Raw genomic sequence first — 19,647 nt, 5'->3', positions numbered from 1 at the left:
ATTTGTTATTTATTATCATATTATCCAATTTCTCTTTTCATCTATTTCTACTGGACCTATAATCTTTCTTGCACATTTCTGCCATCTTTCATCAGGAGCTCTCTTCTCTCTCTAAATACAGGTTGTTCTATGTAACCTAAATATGGAAAATGATTATCTGTGAGCAGCATAATACTAACAAAATTTACTTCAAGTTCCTCTTATTTTAAACTATCATATAGTAATTGTTTTGAAATTTCTAAAAAAAAGTGAGTCTTAACCAAAATTTGAATCTGGTAATTGTCACAAGTTTTGGTAGATAATGCATCTTCGATCACATTCAGACGTAACAAAAAGGATGCAGTTATTGCGTACTGATTCCTCTCTTAAGAAACCATTGTTCGACTTAACCTTCAATGGTCTTTCCTATGGCTTCTCGCTTCCCTGACATCCTCATAGAATCATTCGTCGATTGAAACAAAACTCGTTTTTGTGATTAGCAGAGGGAAGTGCAACTGGGTTCTTTCTCAAACCTAAAATTCTATTCACCATACCGAGTAGTTCGGTGATCAAATTTGGAGAAAACACTCTCAATATCACCAAAAATCACCACAAGAGCATTTGCCATCTTTGAAATGGTGAAAACGAGTAGCATCGCGAACAACAATTTCTCTCTCTGTAATACTACTAATCAATTTGAGAACAGTATGACAATCTCCGCAAACACGAAGATTTTTCACAACTGTTATCGTTGATCCAGGAACAGCTTTTAGCAATCCATAAGCCACAGCTAACCTCTCGCTGTGCAAGAACAATTGATCTTCCTTCTCTTGCTTTTCCATATCATGTAAAACAAAGCTAGTATCAGGAACATAACCTCTCTTCCTCATTTCCGAATTCAAATCCTTTAGTAGCCCCAAAATCTCGTCTTTCATAGAATTTGACGCTTCCCCGGCATAGAAAACTTCATTTTCCTTGCCCAAATTGACCCAACTGTAACCGGGTTCTTTCTTAACTGCCATAACTGTCATCAACTTCCTAACTTTCGAAACTTCTCCCCACATACCAGCACTTGCATAAGTATTAGATAAGAGTATGTATATTGATGGATCTTCAATTTTTGAGTTCAGTAAATGATTTGAAATCTTGATTCCCATCTCTGTGTTACCGTGTAGTTTACAAGCACTTAATAAAGCAGCCCAAGTAGGTTCATCGGGTTCAAATGGCATCATCTTAATGAGATTATAAGCTTCATCAAGACACCCGGATCGACCTAGAAGATCCAACAAACAAGTATAGTGTTGCAGAGATGGACTAATTCTGTAATCTTCAATCATCGAGTTAAAAAGTTTACGACCTTTTTCAAGTAAACCAGCATGACTACAAGCATAAATCAATCCAACAAATGTCACTTCATTTGGTTTTAAACCTTCTAAAATCATGTCATCAAATAAAGCTAATGCTTCCTTGGCTCTTCCATGTTGAGCTTCACCAACTATAATTGTAGTCCAAGAAACTACATCTTTGTTTTCAATTTGATCGAAAATTTCTTTAGAAACTAAAATATCACTACATTTTGCATACATATCAACTAATGCATTACCAACAAAAACACTTGATTCATACCCAAGAACAATAACAAGGCAATGAATTTGTTTACCCAAATCAAGTATAGCTAAATTCGCCGAAGCTCCAACTATACAAGATATGACAAAAGGATCTTCAATTTGAATTCCTTCTCTTCTCATCTCCAAAAACAGTTTCAACCCATGAATCCCATCTCCACTCTGTACAAACCCAGATATCAAAGCTGTCCAAGAAACAAGATCTTGCACAGGCATTGCCTTTAAAAGCTCAATAGCTTCGACATTTCGATTATTTCGAGCATACCCAGATAGCATAGCAGTCCAAGAAACAGAATTCTTCAAGTAAATTGTGTCGAAAACGCGACGACCATCATCGGGTAACCCACATTTTGAGTAAAAATCAACTAAAGATGATTTAATTACATCATCATTATGGAAAGGAGATGATAAAAATCTAGCATGAAGTTGTTTCCCTTGTTTCAGAGCAGTTAAACTAGTACAAGCTTTAATGAGAGTAGCAAAGATGTAATCATCAGGTATTAAGTGATCTAGAGAGAGAAAGTTGGAAAAGAGAGAGAAGGTTTTGTGTGGGAGATTGGATTGATTATGGGCAGAAAGAATTGAAGCCCAAGAGATAGGGTCTCGTTGAGGCAAATGATCGAACAGGTTGAGAGCATCTTGGAGTAGGTTGCATTTGCCGTACATATGGATGAGGGTATTGGGTAAGGGTGGGCATTGTTGGAAACCGGTTTTAATGATGAGAGCATGGAGTTGTTTGCCGTAAAATGGTGTGAGGAATTTGGCACAAGATTGGAGTTGGCGAAGAAAGTATTGGTGTTGGTTAGTGGATTGCATTCATGAAATGAAATGAAATGATTTTGAAAGCTAATCACTCTTTTGTAATTTTGTGTTAAGTCAATTTTATATACTTTGACCCACTCACATTTCAGTTGTCTTTGGTAAATTTACTTCCATTTGTCTTTGCTAAATTTACTTTGATCAGGTCAAGCTGTACTCACACTCACCACTCCGTCGATAACGACAGACCGATTAAGATAATTCCAGTCCGTTAGATACGTGGGTGGGAATCGCGTGGGTATGGCACCCACAAACAATCTTGTTCCCAGCTTGGGCGGGTTGGGCAAATCTCCTCAATGGCTAGTAAGATACTCGTGAATAAATCAGCAGGTAAATTCAAAAACCCCATTGATCAAAGCCCGCCCATGACCCGTAACTGAGGCGGATAAACCGGGTTTTGAGTCATCCACACTATGCCAACTTTCTTTTACTGCTTCTCTTGCATACCTTTTTGGCAGCAATGTGAGGCTATAGACATACTCCAGCGTGATGGTCATCTTCCGAGGTGGAAAGTGTTTACCTCCTAACGGCACCTTTTGACAAGTGCGGATATCAAGACCTCGTCGAGTTTCATGTACTGAGTATAGGCTATCAGCCCAATCCCTGACTTCTCCACCAAGTCCTGGACATAAAGAAACTCCCCCTTGATGGTTAACACACTATTTTAGGGTGTTCCGTCCCAACTTCAATTGATTAAGAGTGATCACATATCCTCTCTCAGGCTTCACCCCTCCCCCAATTAGTTTTACCTTTTTGATTTGCAAAATTTATTAGAAGAGTTAATCTCTCAGATATGATACAGATGAAGGCTTCCTCAGAAGAGGTCAAGAAGGGGAACCGGCCTGCTCGCCTGCAAGAGTACAACCTCGGGCTGCTGAGATCAGAGGACCAAGCCTCTTGTTGTTGCGAAGATAGAAGTTCAGAATGAGACAAGAGACAGACCAGAAAAACTGGAAAATAATGTTGGTCTTCTGGGGAAATCACAAACAAGTACAACATTATTAATTATTTGTGGTGATGAAACAACAAACCAATTGTAACAGAATTCTGAAGCAGAAACTCGAAATCCTGCTGCAGTTATAACTGATGAATATCGAGAAATTATGTGTATCTATAACTCTACTGAAACGATCTGAATTCAAAAGAGCACCCATGTACACCTAACCCTATATTTTAATAGACACTAAAGTATCTTTTTGAGAAAATACAAAACCCCGATACGATTCTTTAGAGGTTGCTCGAAAAGCTCTTTGTACTGACCCAATAATGACCTCTCACAAGAACCAAGTTACTCGATTGTGGAAGCGACTATTTCATGAGACATTTTGGAATGAACTACCAAGTTCATCTAGGGACCAAATAATCCTTCATGTACTTCAGCCAAGCAAGTCTCTAAACAGGTTCGGGTTCTTACCTGACGGCGTAACTCCCATTTGCCTCGCTAGTGCATCCTTCTCCAAGGAATCTCGAGAGTTTGGTCCCTTCTTTGATGGTGCAGAGTGAGTAGCAGTAGCTGCTCCTTGTCCATTTCTAGTGGTAGAATTTGATAATGCAGCTACGAGATTGACATCGCCCATGTTTGTTGGTGATGGAGTTGAAGTTGCAGGAGTATCTGCATATAGTCCCATAAGATCTGGAAGCTTAGTAGCAGAAACCACAGCAGGATACATGTTTGGAGAGATCTCTGGTGATCCAACAAGCTCCTCTAATTGCTTAAAAGGATCTACAGACTGAGGAGTTTCACTTGATATAGTTGGTTCTCCCAAATCAAGCAAATCAGGAGGCGGCGAAGATTGAACAGGATTTTTCTTTTCTGTCAGATGTGCAGCAACTGTCTCTACTTGAGGAGGATTGCCAACTCGTGAGGTCTTATGACTGGTGGATGATGATCTCTTTTCGGTTTTGGATGATGACCCACCAAATAAAGAGGCAGCAAGTTTTTGCTTTTCAGAAGAAACTTCAGTCCGTGTCCTTGAATTGTAAGAATTATCTCGTGTTTGAGAGCTTACCCTCGGTTGTTCATCATTTTGGCTAACCCCATTTACCTGTTTCTGTGAACTAGAACTAGATGGTGTAGGAGAGGAGTAAGTAGGCTTACCCCATTTTTTTTGAACCCCATCAAGGCGGAGTCTCGACTCCATTAGCCCTGCATCAGATGATGATGATGATGATGCCATAGGTTGCTGGAATTCTTTTGCATAAGCTGGTTCAGATACTGGAACAAGATCGGTTGACGATGCCAATGGCACAGCAGGAATACTTGTAGGCACCAAAGCTTTTGGAACCTCATATGCTTCAAAGCGCAGAGCATGAGTAGAACCTTCATGGTGATCTTGGGCTCTAAAACTATTAATATTTAACATGCCTGAGCGTTCGTGCTCTGGAACATAAGGCCGAGCTCCATTTTGTAAGGACTCCTGAACATAATTGTCCAAGAAAGAGAGGTTTTTGTCTACCTGAAGGGAGGATAGGAAATAAATTAGTCAATATTCTGGCCTGGTAACTATAGCAAGGAGAGATTTCAACAACGAAAGAAAAAAACTATAGCAAGGAGTATCAATCGCAACTGAGTAATACCTCAATGTCTTCACAGCTTGCATCTAATGGCAATATACTCTCAACAGAACGAGCATCCAAGCCCAAGACTGCTTGCAGCTCATATGCACGCTGTTGTAGATCCGTTGAGTGTGATGCTGATAACTCGTCGATTAGAGATTGACACTGCAACATATGAAATAAGAATACAAGTAAGAAAATGATATGAACCGAGAGCATCAAAGAGATCACTCCAATGAAGTCATATGGTTTATTTTCAGTTATCTATTGGTAAGTATTTTAATGGAAGCGGAGTTAGTTTTGTTAATAACATGCTAAATGAAAATGCATGATGAATATATCATACATTCTTCCCTAGTCCTTACCTACTAAAATGATACGGAAAAACATAAGCAATGAACTGTAAAGTCAATGAAATTTGGATTCTAAATAATAGAAAGTGTAGTTCAGAGAACCTACCTCAGGCAACATCTCAACTTTCCTCCCTGCCGCTATCTCGAAAGCATATACCTTCATGATTGCTGTCACTGCATATGCCTTCCAGAATAGCAAAGATGCAACAATTCAATAATCTTGCAGACCATATTTCCTGTTGGACAGGGTTACAGGTGCATAATGGGTTGGGTGTGTCGACATCGATAGGTACGCCTGTGCCTAACATGTTTCTTCGAAGTGGGGGCCACTAAACAGGTCCCAAATTAGACAATGGGCCTCTCCTGCCTACGAAGAGTGGCCCACTCTTCTTTTCTCTTCCCATCAGTGTCAGATGACAACACGCTTTTGACAGACCAGTCAAGTGAGTTACACATGTGCTAATGAGTTAAGAGGGGGAATCTGTAATTTTTTTTACAAACTTTATCTCACATAAGATAGATGAGAAACATCCTAATCAACAGCTGTCTCAAACAAGAAAAGGGCTGGCTGTCCAATCGTGTGTTAACAATTGTGTCGTGTTAAGCAGGGCTGGGTGCAGGCCCTTAACATGTCGTGCTGCAAATTGATTATCGTCATGGGTTACACACTGGATATCACACCAGTATAATGTTAAATGGACTGGGCCATTATGTCTTGAAGTCTTAGTGTGATGGACTATCAGACTACGCCATTTACATGCCAACTCGTCGTGAATCACTACTCGAGGTTATAGAGGAGCAAACAACTTTTAGGAGTTTGACTATTTCAGGAGAGCCTTTCTATACAAGATAACCTGAGACACTTTCTATACAAGATCACCTCAACACCATATTTTGAAGCCAAAGCTGTACATACATGAGCCACTACATTTAACATTTTCCATACAGACTCGTAGTCATTTACCAAAATATGAAGAGATGCTTCAAGGTTTAATTTCACCTAAGACTTTATCAGTTTCATTGCTCCTCGCTGTAAAGATCAATTCCAACAATGGTCGACAAGAGATGATGAGGGCCATTTGAAATGTTTGGACCAAACTCTGACCAGAAAAATATAGAGAGAACTGAAAGACCATATATATCAAAGAACTAATAGAGATAAGAGATACCTTAACCGTGTCATCACTTGAATGGGCCTCGGCCACATCACATAATTTTCCAATTATATAGGATGAAGAGAACTTCCCATCCACAGTTCCATACTCCCCCAGGACCCAACAGATGACCTGAGAATGTGCACAGATGAGCAATATAAAGATATGATCATGTGAAGAAATGATATTGCAGCAGCGGTTGCAGGAGGAGAACAAACGGTAAATATAAATTTTGAAGAGAAGAAGTACTTGAAGAAAAACAGATGGAAGTTTGGGTTCTCCAATAATTCTTATGTACGATTTCACCTGCACAAAAATAACAGAAAATCTTTTATTTTGAATATGAGAAATTGAAAGGTGTCATAGAAAAACAAAGAACCTCGAAAGATAATATTGTGCACTGAGAATGGAAAGTTTCCTTTGCAGTAAGATGGAAAGAAATATGTAAAATAAAACAAGTGGCGTTTCAAGCCTTGTGGAACTGAATACATACAAATACAATTTATACATTGATGGTGGTGTACTTACATGTAGGCTGGTGTATATACAATATGTATACAAGTTTATATATAGTGAGCTACAAATGAAGTCAGTTGGAAACACAAACAATGGATTTTTACCATTATTATTTTTTCATATTGGCCAAGCTATCCTGCGGTGTAGAAACAAGTAATTGTGCATGTATAAACGATATGTAGATCACTATGGTTTGGCGGTTGATGATGACTTTGGGAAGCATATGATTGGGTGGGGAATATGTTTAACTTGTCTCAAGGGCAATCTTGATTTTTGAGCAGTCAGCAGAACTATTTTGGAACATCGAAGTCATGTAGTACATTATTCTAAGCAGTTCATATGACCAACCACGAGCCATTTTATAAATTGACGGTTATGGAAATCTTCACTAGTTATCATGTTTAACCTAGATACTATCTTTCGCGTTCATAGTTGGGGATTTCAGTGATTTAGGAGACCTTAAGGTTTTCAGAAATTCTGAATGATGGCATAGTATAAAGTCGATTAGTTATGCCTTCGCAGGAGTTGGTATTTTCAAGAAAATAAGAATTTGAAAATCTGTTGATCAAAAAAAGGGGTATAAGCCATGTCATAATGATTATTAAATGGAATTATAATGGCTTCTTTGTTGGGTTTTAACAGGGACCAAAATTCACGGCTTACAGGTAAATGCTTTAGGTGTTGAGTTAGGTTTCAGGTTGAAACAGATGACAGCGAAAAAACTACAAATAAAGTTTTGCTGGAGACATGGAGATGGAACTATCTGACACCTTATATTGTCATCCATGCTTTCACGTTCAAGATAAAATGTTGAATGAAACAAACAACAGATTTCTTTAAGCTTTTGTCCCATTATCAGAATCTAGAGATCTTTACCAACTATAGTCAAATCATGACCACCCCATTTCAAATAAAGAACTATAATTTACAAAATCAGCGAAATACGTACAGCAGATGATCTTAATTGACTGTCTGCACCATCATCCTCCTCTCCAAATCCCTCAGCTATTAATCGCATTAAATTGTGTGCTACTTTAACATTCACAAGATCACCTGCATGTTCAAAGACCTTATTCATGGTCTGGTATGGAGAATATGTCAGAAATTGCTAATAACTAAAGGTTCATAAACAAAAATCTATAAATTAATTTATTAGATGAGCTATCCAATATGAGTAAATTCAGGAACACATACCTGGATAAACCATTGGTTACTTGGTGCAAATTGCTCAGCAAGTTCAACACACCGAGAAGCTATTTCTGTTTTATAATGATTATCATGAATGTTTATCATGTACTCAATCATACGGTCAACTATCACTTCTACATTGGAGGACTTCGTCATTTTGTAAAGCAGTTCAAATGTCTTCCTCTTTAGAGTATCATCTGGATCCTGTAATACAACAATAATTAGTTAAATATAGAAGACAATGTTTGCAAATAAAACAAGTATTAATACGACACAACTATGTGCAATAAAGAACCAAAAGGATTATAAGATAATTAGGGAACTGCAGAGTGTCACTGACTGATACGAGACGGACCAAAAGCATAAGCACAACACTCAAATAACTACCAGTAAAAGGAAAAAAGTGAAAAATGTAGGTGTATTTATTAAATTAATTAAATTTGAACTGTAACCTCATGATGCACCAACACAGGACTTAGTTCAGCAACTATCACATGTCTTGCATCTTAAGGAAGTGCAAATGTGCAACTCGAAATATTTAGTTCCTTTAATTGAACTCAAAATCAAAGCTTGCTGCACATTTAAGCAGAGTACCTAGCATTCGATATATATAGATTCTACACAAACTCAGCAGCACGAAGTACCACCAAAGAACTGATGAAGAAAAACTTGAGGTTTAAGGAATCAGTTGTTCAACATTGTGTTAAGTCATAAATGCTATTGTGTCATGACTTCAAGTCCCGTCAGTAGCATTAGACTCAGACAAACTATGCTGGACAGCTCACAAATGCTGTGGTAAGTTTTGGATGAATGCGGCCCACCACTATGAGATTATGATGTGGCTCACCACTAATTGCTCTACAAGTTCTAGCTTTCAAAGCAAACAATTACTCTAAGGAGTCTTGCTAGAGTGAAGATGAACAACTAGCTTTGAAGGAGAGATTTGCAGTTCTAGCTTTAGAACTCTTTCCACAAGCTTGAGGTTATAGAGCAAGTTGTATATTGGAAGCCATCTGTCGTAATTTATGAGCAGAAAAGGTCAAATCAAGGATTTTTAGCTTAGGAACTGTGTGTTCCCAAGCAGACCCATTGAGTAGAGAAGGTTTAGATCTCACCTCTAAGCAATCAATCACTGCGAGCTGGTGTTCTTCAGCAATATCTGGATTTATCTTTATCAGTCTTCCAAGCGCATCGATACCCATATATTTCAGATTATGGCTTTCACTCTGCTCAGGGGATTAGAGACCACAGTATTATAGCTTTTCTCAATATCGAAATAAAAAAAACAAAAAAGATCAGCAAAGAAGTATAGAACATATAAAAGCTATATGACAACTAAACAACAGATGATCAAGAAAGCACAAAGTAACACAAACCTTTAGAAATTTGGAAGTTACTTCTGCAGCAGCACCTAATAATTTTGGGCTAGGATGTATAGATGAAACACAACATATGCACTCATATAAAATTGCATTTCCTATGTTGCTAGAAGAATCACCCTTTCGGAATATGTCACCCAGCACCATATACATGTTTTCACTAGCACGCTTATCACCGTTGCCAAGAAGTGCCAGGATTTTCAGCAATCTGATCTGGAAAATATAAATAAATGCGCCAACTTAGACCACCATTTTTTTACTGACGAAATAAGAAATCAGGCAAATTTCCGGAATATGAGAAGTACAACTGTCATGGATTATTGGCTGCTCTATAATGGAGTTATATACATAATTACATACGCCAATCATTTTAATGTTTATTTTGCTTTCTTTCAGATTATTGAGGTTTTATCTCTTGGCATATGAAAGACTGCTAGTCATAATCCTCCTAGTTGCAGATCCTGGAGTTACTGTAAAGTGAAATTTTGGTAAAGGTATGCCAGACAAAACAAGGAAGAAGCAACTTGCACGTTTGGCAGCCTCGTTTATAGAAAGTGTTCACGTATAATCCCACATGAACGATGAACTTAAATGGCTACGCTGTGCTTCCCATCAATTATTGCCACCAACTTTCTACTTCTATTGCCTTTCACGAAGCAATTCTGTTCATTTTTTTGAATAATTTGGATTACTCAATTCTGCTTTTCGTCTTGCCTACGATTAGGAGCTGTGCCCCACATTACTTAGTAATTTTTTGCCTACTTTGTTTATTTAAAAATAGATTGAACATTTAGACTTTGATGATGAACCTATAGAATATGCATGTGAGAACTGAGAACTAGCTACATAACTCCTAGTACAAAATTAAGTAGCATTTGAGTTATCATGAACTTAAAGGAAGAGTTCTTCATGAGACCTTTTTGGAATTTAGATCAAGGAGAACGGTTAGTTAATTCTTTAGAACAATAGGCAGACCGTTCATCAAATTATAGCACTTACTAATACGTGAGCAAAAGCTAAAAACATATTTACTGCCTTAAGTACAAGACCGTCTTCCAAGATAAATTCCAAATTCAAACCCTAGTTCATTCTAAGGAGAAAGAGAAACTTATCATATGCATTAAAATTCAAACAGAACTAACAGCTTAAGTATAATCATTGCTACGTACCTGAATGAAAGGAGCGGGCATTTGGTGGTAATCATAAGTCTTCGGCAATTTGCGTTCTGCTACTTGCTTGAGAATGTTTACAAAGGTGATAACTAAATCCTTGTAAGAAGTTACATCTACTAAAATAAGATCTGAAAGAGGGCAGAGTGTTGCGCCCATGACGCCAGGATCGTTATCACACAGTTTCTGAAACAAAGGAAGTCCTGAGATACAAAAAGGAATTGGAATATATTTGCTACTCGCTAGTTATGGACAAACAGGAAATGAAAGATAGGAAATTTATTTGCTTGTGAGATACTGAAATAAAGAAAATTGTGTGGAGTTCAACAAAATAAAATAACGAAACTGAACACAAAACATCTATTAGTAAAACAAATTCACTAAAACAGAACCAAAGACAACTATAAAACAAAACTACCAATCATAAAGTAAACTCTATTATTATCTGTTGCATGATGTGCTACATGAGGCGAGGCAAGGGAATGAGCCTATCGTGATTGCATTCGCTCATATCCTAGCGCAAATTTTCTTCTTTCACACCCTTCCTCTAACTATTCGTGATATTTACTTCCATGCCTGAATTCATGAATTTTACTTTCATGATTCCATCCAATAGCCTAGACTCGCCTAGCTGGACCATTTGGTTAACCCAACTGACTTGATTGGCAATGCCCTCGCGCGCCCTTGTCCAAAGTTAAAATCCAAATATATAATAAAAGATTGTGGGTTACCCTCCAATTGAGGTATCTATATTACTGACTCTATTTCCCTTGCAGTTCAATTTAGTTTAAGTACTGAAATTTCTGTTAATTGTTATAGATAATCACCATTCTTTCATAAATCTACCTCATCTTGTTTTTACGAGTTTCAAATGACATGATTGTTAAGCATTAGAATCAATCTAAAAAATGAATAGATATTCACCAACAATGTCAAATCATGAATTTAATTTGAATCAAAACTTCGGCATTACAAATTTAAACTTATTGAGTAAATTCAATAAAAGAAAAGAGTAAAAACCGTACCTTTCTAAAATGAGAGACCAAATGAGAAACAGATGAAGGTGATCTCTGATAAAACCTATGTAAAGCCATTATAGCCTTCTTCCTGACAGCTTCCTTTTGATGACCTAGAAGTTCAACCACCTGAGGTAATACAGCAGGAATTGTCTCCTCATTGATCAATTTACAAACAGCAGTTAATGCAGCACAAACAATAAGATAATTGTCTGATTTCAAATCCTTTTGAATCGTATTAACAATAAGAATAATCAGATCATGATCTTCATTAAGGAAAAGAGTAACAGCTAAGTAACCAGTTCGTTTGAGCAAAAGAGAATCATCGTGAGTCATTTTAACAGCATGAATGTAACCAAAAGAAGCATCATGACCTAACATTTCAATATAAACGAGTCTCATAATGTATTCTTTCATCTTCTTTTTAGGTATATCTGGTTCAGTGATTTTCCTTTTTAATGTTTCAATCTCGTGTATTACGATTCGATCTTCTTCAGCTTTAGATCTAGCTTCACCAATTGACTTAACAAGATCAAGAAATTCCTTTGATAATCCCCATCCACCACCTTGAGAACCTAAAGCCAGTTCTCTTCCAATTGTTTTCAACTGCTCCATTGAACAATTAGGGTTCTGGAGCAGCGAACAGAATTCGATTACGCTCAGCAGCTCCAACAATCACAGTGAGAGAGAGAGAGAGAGAAGAATATAGATCTGGAGATCAAGGTAGAGATCTAGAGAGAGAAAACGGAATCGGAATCGGGGTCGGAACCGGAATTAGGAAGGAAAAGAAGAAGGTAGTGCCTGATCGGAGATTAGTTTCGAGCCGTGAGAGATGATGAGAAGAATTTCAACACTGTTAGGAAAGATTTACCGTCGCAGTACCTCTCGTTGAGGTTAATTCCATTTTGGCTCTCTAGAAATGACCAACTCACAAATATGTCCCACTAAAGTGATTAGCTTCTATTTTGGCCCTCTTTTTTTTCCGTCTAGTCAACTTTAACAGTTAACTTTTCCTTTATTACCATTCTTATGTGAATTATTTATACCCCTATCATTTCTCTCTTTTTGTCGGAGAGTTCGCACGGCCCATCGACGACCCAACGTGGGGAATAAAATCTACTTCCTCTCTTATCCTTCCACCCTTCGCTAATCGACCTCCATTTTCTCTCTCTTTTCTTAGTCTTTTTATATTCTACTCTCTATCTCTTTAGAATATTCGAAGAAGCACCCATTTGATTTTTCTAGAGAAATATAGCGAAAGGGAGAGAATGAATGAAGCAAAGAAGAAGGCCCCATTTAATTTTTCTAGATAAATTTAGATTAATTATAATAAATTACAAATGTCTTTCAATTTTTTAAATACTATAATATATGTGACTAAACACGCTGATATGATTTAATATTCTAATTTACTACATAATAGAAATGTAAAACTTGACTTGTTTCACCTTCTGACGTATCTTCAGTCATTAGCTTGATCAGCTGTATAATTTGTTCTTCAATGATTTAACACCATCCTTATCGCTTAACGTTAACTGTTATTGTTCCCCCGTCGATGTTGTTAATAGAAACATCAATGAACCAACGCCATCCCTATCACCTAACGTTAACTACTACTGGTGCACTACTGGTGCCCCCGTCGATGCTATTAAGAGAATACTGACGCAAATTGATTCCCACTCACATTCATTCGTTCAGCCTTTTCATTTGCATATACTTCATTTCATAAGACTTAGTATCTACTGAAGGGCTGAGGGCTCCATCCCGATAGTGAGCTGCCTAGGGCCGACTTATCTGATTTTGATTTTATCAAATGATTTCCAAGGATATTCAGAAATATTATTACAACAAATCCTTAAAAGAAGGGGTTTGAAAATCCAATTAGAGATAAGCTTCCCGTGAGCATCATGGCATGGGTGAAACGAAACGAGAAGGCAAGCCCCCCATCTTCCACCTTTATTGCTCATTTGACGTGGCATGACTCACTGAACTTGCACTCGAGAATAGTGTTGCTTTGAAAAACTTGTGATTCATCAAGTGAAAGACGATCTTATAATGCGAACAAGAAATCTTTCTCAATCAACCCCTTTATCTCTCATTCGTCGAGAATCAGAAAGATCATTTTCGAGTTCGAATTTATCCATTTGGGGTTCAGGTTCTGAATGTATTTAATATCGTTATATTCCAACCCTAGCATGCTTTGAATTTGTAGTTGTATCTTAAATAGACCATTGGCATGGGGAGATCTTTTTCGTGTCACGGAACAACTACTTTTCAGTGTAAACAAGCAATACATACTATTAACTTTTGTTTTATGTTGTAATATCATTTTTTTCATCTATTCTTTTACTTTTTGTTTCTCTCATTTGCATCCGACTGCTTCTTCCTTTGTTTCTTTGTCTCATGACGAGGACAAAGCTCGTAATATAATAATAACGATAAAAATATTATGTTTATAGACATTGAGTTTTATGAACCCCATTACTTTAATACGTCAGAATTCTAGACGACCTTTGTGCCCGTCATCAGCTCCTAGAGCTCTTGAGAGGAACTAAGAAGTTATTATTATTGACAAAGTTATCGAATTTCCTTTTGCTATGTGTGGAGTTTTGTTTCTTACATTATTCCAAAAAGAATTTATACTTATACCATCTATGTTTCCTTCTTCCAAATAGATAATTAAAACTTTCTCATTCTTAAAATACTAATTGAAGAATTAGTATCATATTGTACATATCCTCTATTTGTTTAGAAATCTATTACATCAAACCTTCTTTTTCCACTTTCAAATCCTCTAAATGAATCATCCAACTCACATAATGCAGCCAGTTTATATTATACAAACAAGTGGCTTTTTAGGTTCTCTTCCTTTTGGGAACCTAAATCATCATTTGGGCTAATAAAATTAAGCCTCACAAAATGGAATGTTAGATAAAGAAAGGTTAGACAAAAAGTGTCACAAAGGACATGTGGTGTGGATGAGGATGCCTGGACCCCTCTGTGCTTTTCTAACCTGATCCCTAGACCCTAGGGTGACATGATCAAGGTAAATAGTTAGAACCTAAAAGAAGAAAACTCTTAAATAGGTTAGATATATACTAGTTGTCCCTCTTCTAGAAACAAATATCAATTTATTGGTTCTACTTAGGATTTTCAGATCATTTTGGTCTCGCAAATAATATGACACAACTCTTCCGAACCTAACATACGAGTAAAGCTCATGTTGTCTCGTAGGAAGCTTTCTTGAGTCGTAAACTCTAGCCATCATAAAGAGTATCAACCATAGCGTCAAACATAGCTAACCCATTACATCTTGCCATCTAGTCTTAAGCTTGTATCTTCTATTACATACTATCTTAGCTTTCAACCCAACTCAATCACATTAAAAACTTGTTCTCTGAATATCTCATTCCTTTCGATGGTAGAAGATCTCGCGCCTAATGTCGGGAGAGAAAAAGTGAAATAAGTGGAGATACTTGTCAAGTGACAAACTGTTTCGGCGTCAATATTTTCAAAAAGTTGTTAATTGATTATGTTCCTTGACATCATTCTTTTTCTTTTTAATTTTGCTTTATCCAATAACAAAATGCTCTCACTGGGTCTTACTACTCCCATCTGAAAAGAAGACTTTTTAACTAACAACTCAGTTTTCTTTGTACCAGCTTCTAACTAACATTCCCAACCTTCATACTTTTTTCTTTAAAAATGTTGTTGGAAAAGAAGGAACCCTTTTCTCCTTTTTCTTTAGAAGTTTGGGGAAACTTCATAAGAAGGAAAAAAGAAAATGGACTGATTAGGTGTAAAGGTATAGGAGACAACGACGTCGAATTTCTGCCAACAAATTTACATTAAAATCACCCAAACACAACTTCTCTGCTTTCAGAAACAATCTCTTAGCTAATACACAATTCAACCAAAAGTAAGATACAAATTATGCCAGACCAGAATATTGAAGAAAGAAAATTGAAAAAAACACCGGGTTTGATTACCCTGCTTGAAATCCGTATTTTATTTTATTTTATCTGCAATGCATTGAATCCAATGTTTCAGGAAACCCGGGTGGCTTGTCGGGTACACTACTTTGAGTATCCTCTAGGTTTGTACCAGTACGACTATAGAAGTCGGTACCCATTGTTGAAGTTCCTTCATTTGATTGCCATCTTTGTAAAGCTTGAGGTAAGCTCATATGAAGATCAATGCCATCTCCATCTTCTTCTTCCTGATGAGAAGGCTTCCAATGTTCTACAAGAGGACTCAAGACATTTACAGCATGACTCATTTCCGGTCTTTGAGTAGGATCACGGGCAGTGCAATGGCCTGCCAGCTCAGCTACTGAGACAATGCTCTGAAATGTTTCCTCATCAGGGTCAAGTGTTGCGTCGATAGCTTTTATGATGTTACCTTTGTTAATGAGTACTCTTCTGAACCATGTCACTAGATGAGATTGCTCGTCGGGTAAGTTCTCGTCTAGTGCTTTTCTACCCGTAAGAAGCTCCATTAAGACCACTCCATATGCATAAACATCAACCATTCTAGTCACCCTTCCAGTAGCTGTAACAATATGAGAAGCATTTGATTTAATATAGGTAAAAGTTTCCGATTTAGTTATGGAATTCAGCGCTTTAAAGACAAATTTTGAACTATAATACAAGGAAGGACATAAATGAATTGGAAACGATAAAGACGAGAAAAGAAAAACTAAGCTAATTTACCATCAATTTTTAGCAGATAAGACCAAAATTAATTTCAACCTGGTCTAATCAGATTTTATGGATAAATATATAATTCATATCAAACGTCTAAAATGGTACGTAGAAAAAGGAAGGAGAGACTACAGTCTTCTCTAATGGTAAAAAGGAGTGTAGAAAAAGCTTAATCGTTCAACAACAAAAAACTGATTTTTTGACATCGGTATATGAAAAATGAAACGGAGTATAAACCCGCTTCTTGTCGAAATCCGAAATGTCAAGATGTATCGGTTATATCGGCAAATATAAGTTTTATCATGGTAAGAGAGTTTACAGTTCAAGTATTTAATGTGAAGATAAAGATTAAACCATCTAAACATGCAAATACATAATCAAGGTAATTAGGAAATCGAAAATCGGTATTACCTGCGTACTCTGGTGCAAGATATCCAAATGTCCCTGCTAACCGCGTTTCAAGGGAGTATTTACCATCAGGGGCATTTTTAACAAGACCAAAATCTGCAACCTTAGCCCTCATATCATCTCCAAGAAGAATATTAGTTGGCTTTAAATCTCTGTGAATGAAACTTTGTTGGGCTAAACCATGTAAATATTCGACTCCTCTAGCTACATCTAAGGCAATTGAAACCCTTTGTTTCCATGTAAGAGGACTACTACCACTTCGGTTCCAATCAAACAAATGCTGACTTAAAGTCCCTTGTGGCATGTACTCGTAAACCAAAAGCCTTTCATTCCCATTAACGCAAAAGCCTAATAGAGCCACTAAATGTCTGTGTCTAACTTTCGTTAGGACTGCGATTTCCGCTTGAAATTCATCCAATCCTTTTGTACCCATCGAATTAGATTCCATCCTCTTCACTGCTATTTGCGTTCCATCATGAAGTTCACCTTTATAAACAACACCAAATCCTCCCCTACCCAAAATGTTATTTTCACTAAAATTATCGGTAACTTGTCGTATAACGTCGAATGAAATCGTAACGTCTCCTCCTTCAAAATGACGGCCACTAGTATCACCACTGCTCGGACTAGTTAAGTCAGTTGCAAACCCACCATACCCATTTTTATTACTAGAACTCACATTTTGATTCTTCCGAACTTCCTTCTTAGGACTTTCTAGGTTCCCGAAATTTTCGTTTTTCTTTTTCATGTAATATTTGTAACCAAAGAAAATTCCAAAGCCAAATAAGATCAACACAGCAATAACAACTCCAGCAATCATACCTGCTGAGACAGCTGAATGTTTAGATCCTCCTCCGGCTGGCCGTTGATCAGAAGATGGTGGTGAATTCGGACTAGTACTAACACCGGGGGGTAAATGATCAAGACCAAGATAAGGATTACCAGCTGATTTCAAACTAACTTTTGAAGAAAATTGAGGGACTTTTCCATAAAGATTATTGTTGGAAACATCAATGGTTTTAAGCTGATTTAAACTAGTCAAGCTAGAAGGGATTGTTCCAGTAAGATTATTATCATTCAAGATCAAATTCTTTAACGAAACAAGATTAGAAATAGCTGGAGAAATTGTACCAACAAAATTTTGTTTACCGAAATTGATATCTGTAACATTCTTTGTTACTGGATCACAAATAATAAAAGCCCAACCATCACATGGATTATTACCTACCCATGAATCAGCTAAACTCTGTGGATAACCTAAAGCTCCAGCAATCTCTAACAATGTCATCACTTGAGGATCACAAGGACCTGGTTTAGTATTACAAAAATGATTTGTAGTTCCAAGAACTACTTTAACTCCATTTTTAAAACCTGGGTAAGGTCCCTGCAACTTATTATTAGCTAAAGACACATTAACTAATTGAGGAAGCAAAGGTAATGAAGGTGGAATAATCCCAGTAAGTCGATTATCTCGAAGTTCAAGATCGAAAAGTGAAGTACAATTAGAAAGATCAGGAATTGGACCTGTAAACATATTCTTATGAAGCCAAACCTGTGAAAGTTGTGTCATTTTACTTAGAACATCAATTGAACCAGAAAGACCCAAGAGTTGATTATTAGCCCATAAATTTCTAATCCCAGATCCAGCTAAAGAACTTGGAAGATTACCTGTTAGGTTATTATAAGAAATACGAAGATTTTGCAAACTTACAAATGAACCAAAAAAGTCTGGAATTGGTCCCATAAGATTAACATTACTTACAGAAATTGTAACTAAAGTTCCAGATTGGGTAAGATCTTGAGGGAAAAACCAAGGTTCTAAATTTCCATTATCGCTTAAACTCAATGTTTGTAAACTGGTAAGACCATAAAAGATTGAAGGAGGAACAGAGGAGAAGTTATTTGAATCAAGAAAAATTTCTTGAAGAGATGTGAGATTAGAGAAATTGGGTAGAGGACCAGATAGTTTATTTTTTTGAAAAGAAATGGTTTTGAGTTGTGTGAGTTGATTTAGATTAGAAGGTAAAGACCCAGATATAGATTTTGAAGAAAGATCAATGGAAGTAACAAGACCAGAAGAATCACAATTTATACCTGTCCATTGTTTACATGGGTTAGAAGAACCAGACCAATCTGATGGGGTTGGAGAGATAGATTTTGAAAGTTCTGTTAGAATATCAATATCATCTGCCATTACTGAACAAGTTAAGAAGATGAAGAAGAAGATAGAGAGATGGGTAGAGAGAGAAGAATACAGAGGATGTGAAAATGGTGGTTTTGGTTTTTCCATTTGTGTAGTTGAGAGAGAGAGAGAGAGAGAAGAGATAAAGGAAGGAATGTTTCTGAGTTTAGATTTGGTTGTTTATATGAGGAGAAATCGGATGAAGAGAGGAGGAAGATGAGGGAATGCCAACGACGATTTGGTTTGGAACGAAATATATTTTATTATAAATACGTAAATATCCATTTTATGGGTTTAATTTCAATTTGGTCCCTAACTGCAGCTTGTAACCAATTTGTTAATTAGTCCCTATATTTTGACCAAGAACAAACGTTTTGGGATGTAAACGGAGTGGGTCACCTTCTCTTCAACTTGTCCTATTAATAGACCGACAACAATTAGTTTCTTAAACTCATTTGCTAATCAATAAGTTATCACGTCTCATGAAAAGAAATGAAATATGAAAAGATACTAGAAGATTTAAAGCTCATATATAAATCATTGTTAAATCAACAAAATAAAATTGTTACTTGTATAAGTAAATCTTCGTCATCTTCATCG

At 36.8% G+C, this 19,647-nt stretch overlaps 3 protein-coding genes across 3 annotated transcripts; all 3 read right to left on the bottom strand.

The window, feature by feature from the left end:
- Positions 1-183: 183 nt before the first annotated feature.
- Positions 184-2,863, bottom strand: LOC147559939 (Pentatricopeptide repeat (PPR) superfamily protein). The gene has a single exon (XM_086661901.1). It carries the CDS (start codon positions 2,418-2,420, stop codon positions 576-578), a length of 1,845 nt encoding a protein of 614 aa, XP_086518027.1. The 5' UTR covers positions 2,421-2,863; the 3' UTR covers positions 184-575.
- A 536-nt stretch (positions 2,864-3,399) lies between these two features.
- On the bottom strand, positions 3,400-12,974 carry LOC147559938 (AP-4 complex subunit epsilon-like). Its single transcript, XM_086661900.1, has 11 exons — positions 11,764-12,974; positions 10,739-10,924; positions 9,567-9,782; positions 9,306-9,416; positions 8,197-8,394; positions 7,952-8,083; positions 6,736-6,792; positions 6,502-6,618; positions 5,439-5,516; positions 5,001-5,144; positions 3,400-4,879 (listed from the first exon to the last, which is right to left on the bottom strand). Exons 1-11 carry the CDS (start codon positions 12,367-12,369, stop codon positions 3,800-3,802), a joined length of 2,925 nt encoding a protein of 974 aa, XP_086518026.1. The 5' UTR covers positions 12,370-12,974; the 3' UTR covers positions 3,400-3,799.
- Positions 12,975-15,582: 2,608 nt separating this feature from the next.
- Positions 15,583-19,399, bottom strand: LOC147559937 (receptor-like kinase TMK4). The gene is made up of 2 exons (XM_086661894.1): positions 16,869-19,399; positions 15,583-16,305 (listed from the first exon to the last, which is right to left on the bottom strand). The coding sequence occupies exons 1-2, from the start codon at positions 19,153-19,155 to the stop codon at positions 15,773-15,775; spliced, it is 2,820 nt and encodes a 939-aa protein (XP_086518020.1). The 5' UTR covers positions 19,156-19,399; the 3' UTR covers positions 15,583-15,772.
- Between the last annotated feature and the right edge of the window lie 248 nt (positions 19,400-19,647).

The sequence above is a fragment of the Eschscholzia californica genome, unplaced genomic scaffold (genome assembly GCF_041429995.1).
Source record: "Eschscholzia californica isolate CP2 unplaced genomic scaffold, dmEscCali1.0.p SCAF_2, whole genome shotgun sequence".
Classification (NCBI taxonomy): domain Eukaryota; kingdom Viridiplantae; phylum Streptophyta; class Magnoliopsida; order Ranunculales; family Papaveraceae; genus Eschscholzia; species Eschscholzia californica.
The sequence above is the reverse complement of the archived record's forward strand: the minus strand, read 5'-3'. Positions and strand labels throughout refer to the sequence as shown.

Bases quoted from the DNA above. Each gene is read 5' to 3' on its own strand.
- LOC147559939 (XM_086661901.1), bottom strand. From the start codon at position 2,420: ATGCAATCCACTAACCAACACCAATACTTTCTTCGCCAACTCCAATCT.
- LOC147559938 (XM_086661900.1), bottom strand. From the start codon at position 12,369: ATGGAGCAGTTGAAAACAATTGGAAGAGAACTGGCTTTAGGTTCTCAA. The intron at 10,925-11,763 runs GTACGGTTTTTA...CCTTTGTTTCAG, and splicing joins TGGTCTCTCATTTTAGAAAG to AAACTGTGTGATAACGATCC. The intron at 5,145-5,438 runs GTAGGTTCTCTG...CATATGTTGCAG, and splicing joins AAGTTGAGATGTTGCCTGAG to TGTCAATCTCTAATCGACGA.
- LOC147559937 (XM_086661894.1), bottom strand. From the start codon at position 19,155: ATGGAAAAACCAAAACCACCATTTTCACATCCTCTGTATTCTTCTCTC. The intron at 16,306-16,868 runs GTAATACCGATT...ATATTGTTACAG, and splicing joins TCTTGCACCAGAGTACGCAG to CTACTGGAAGGGTGACTAGA.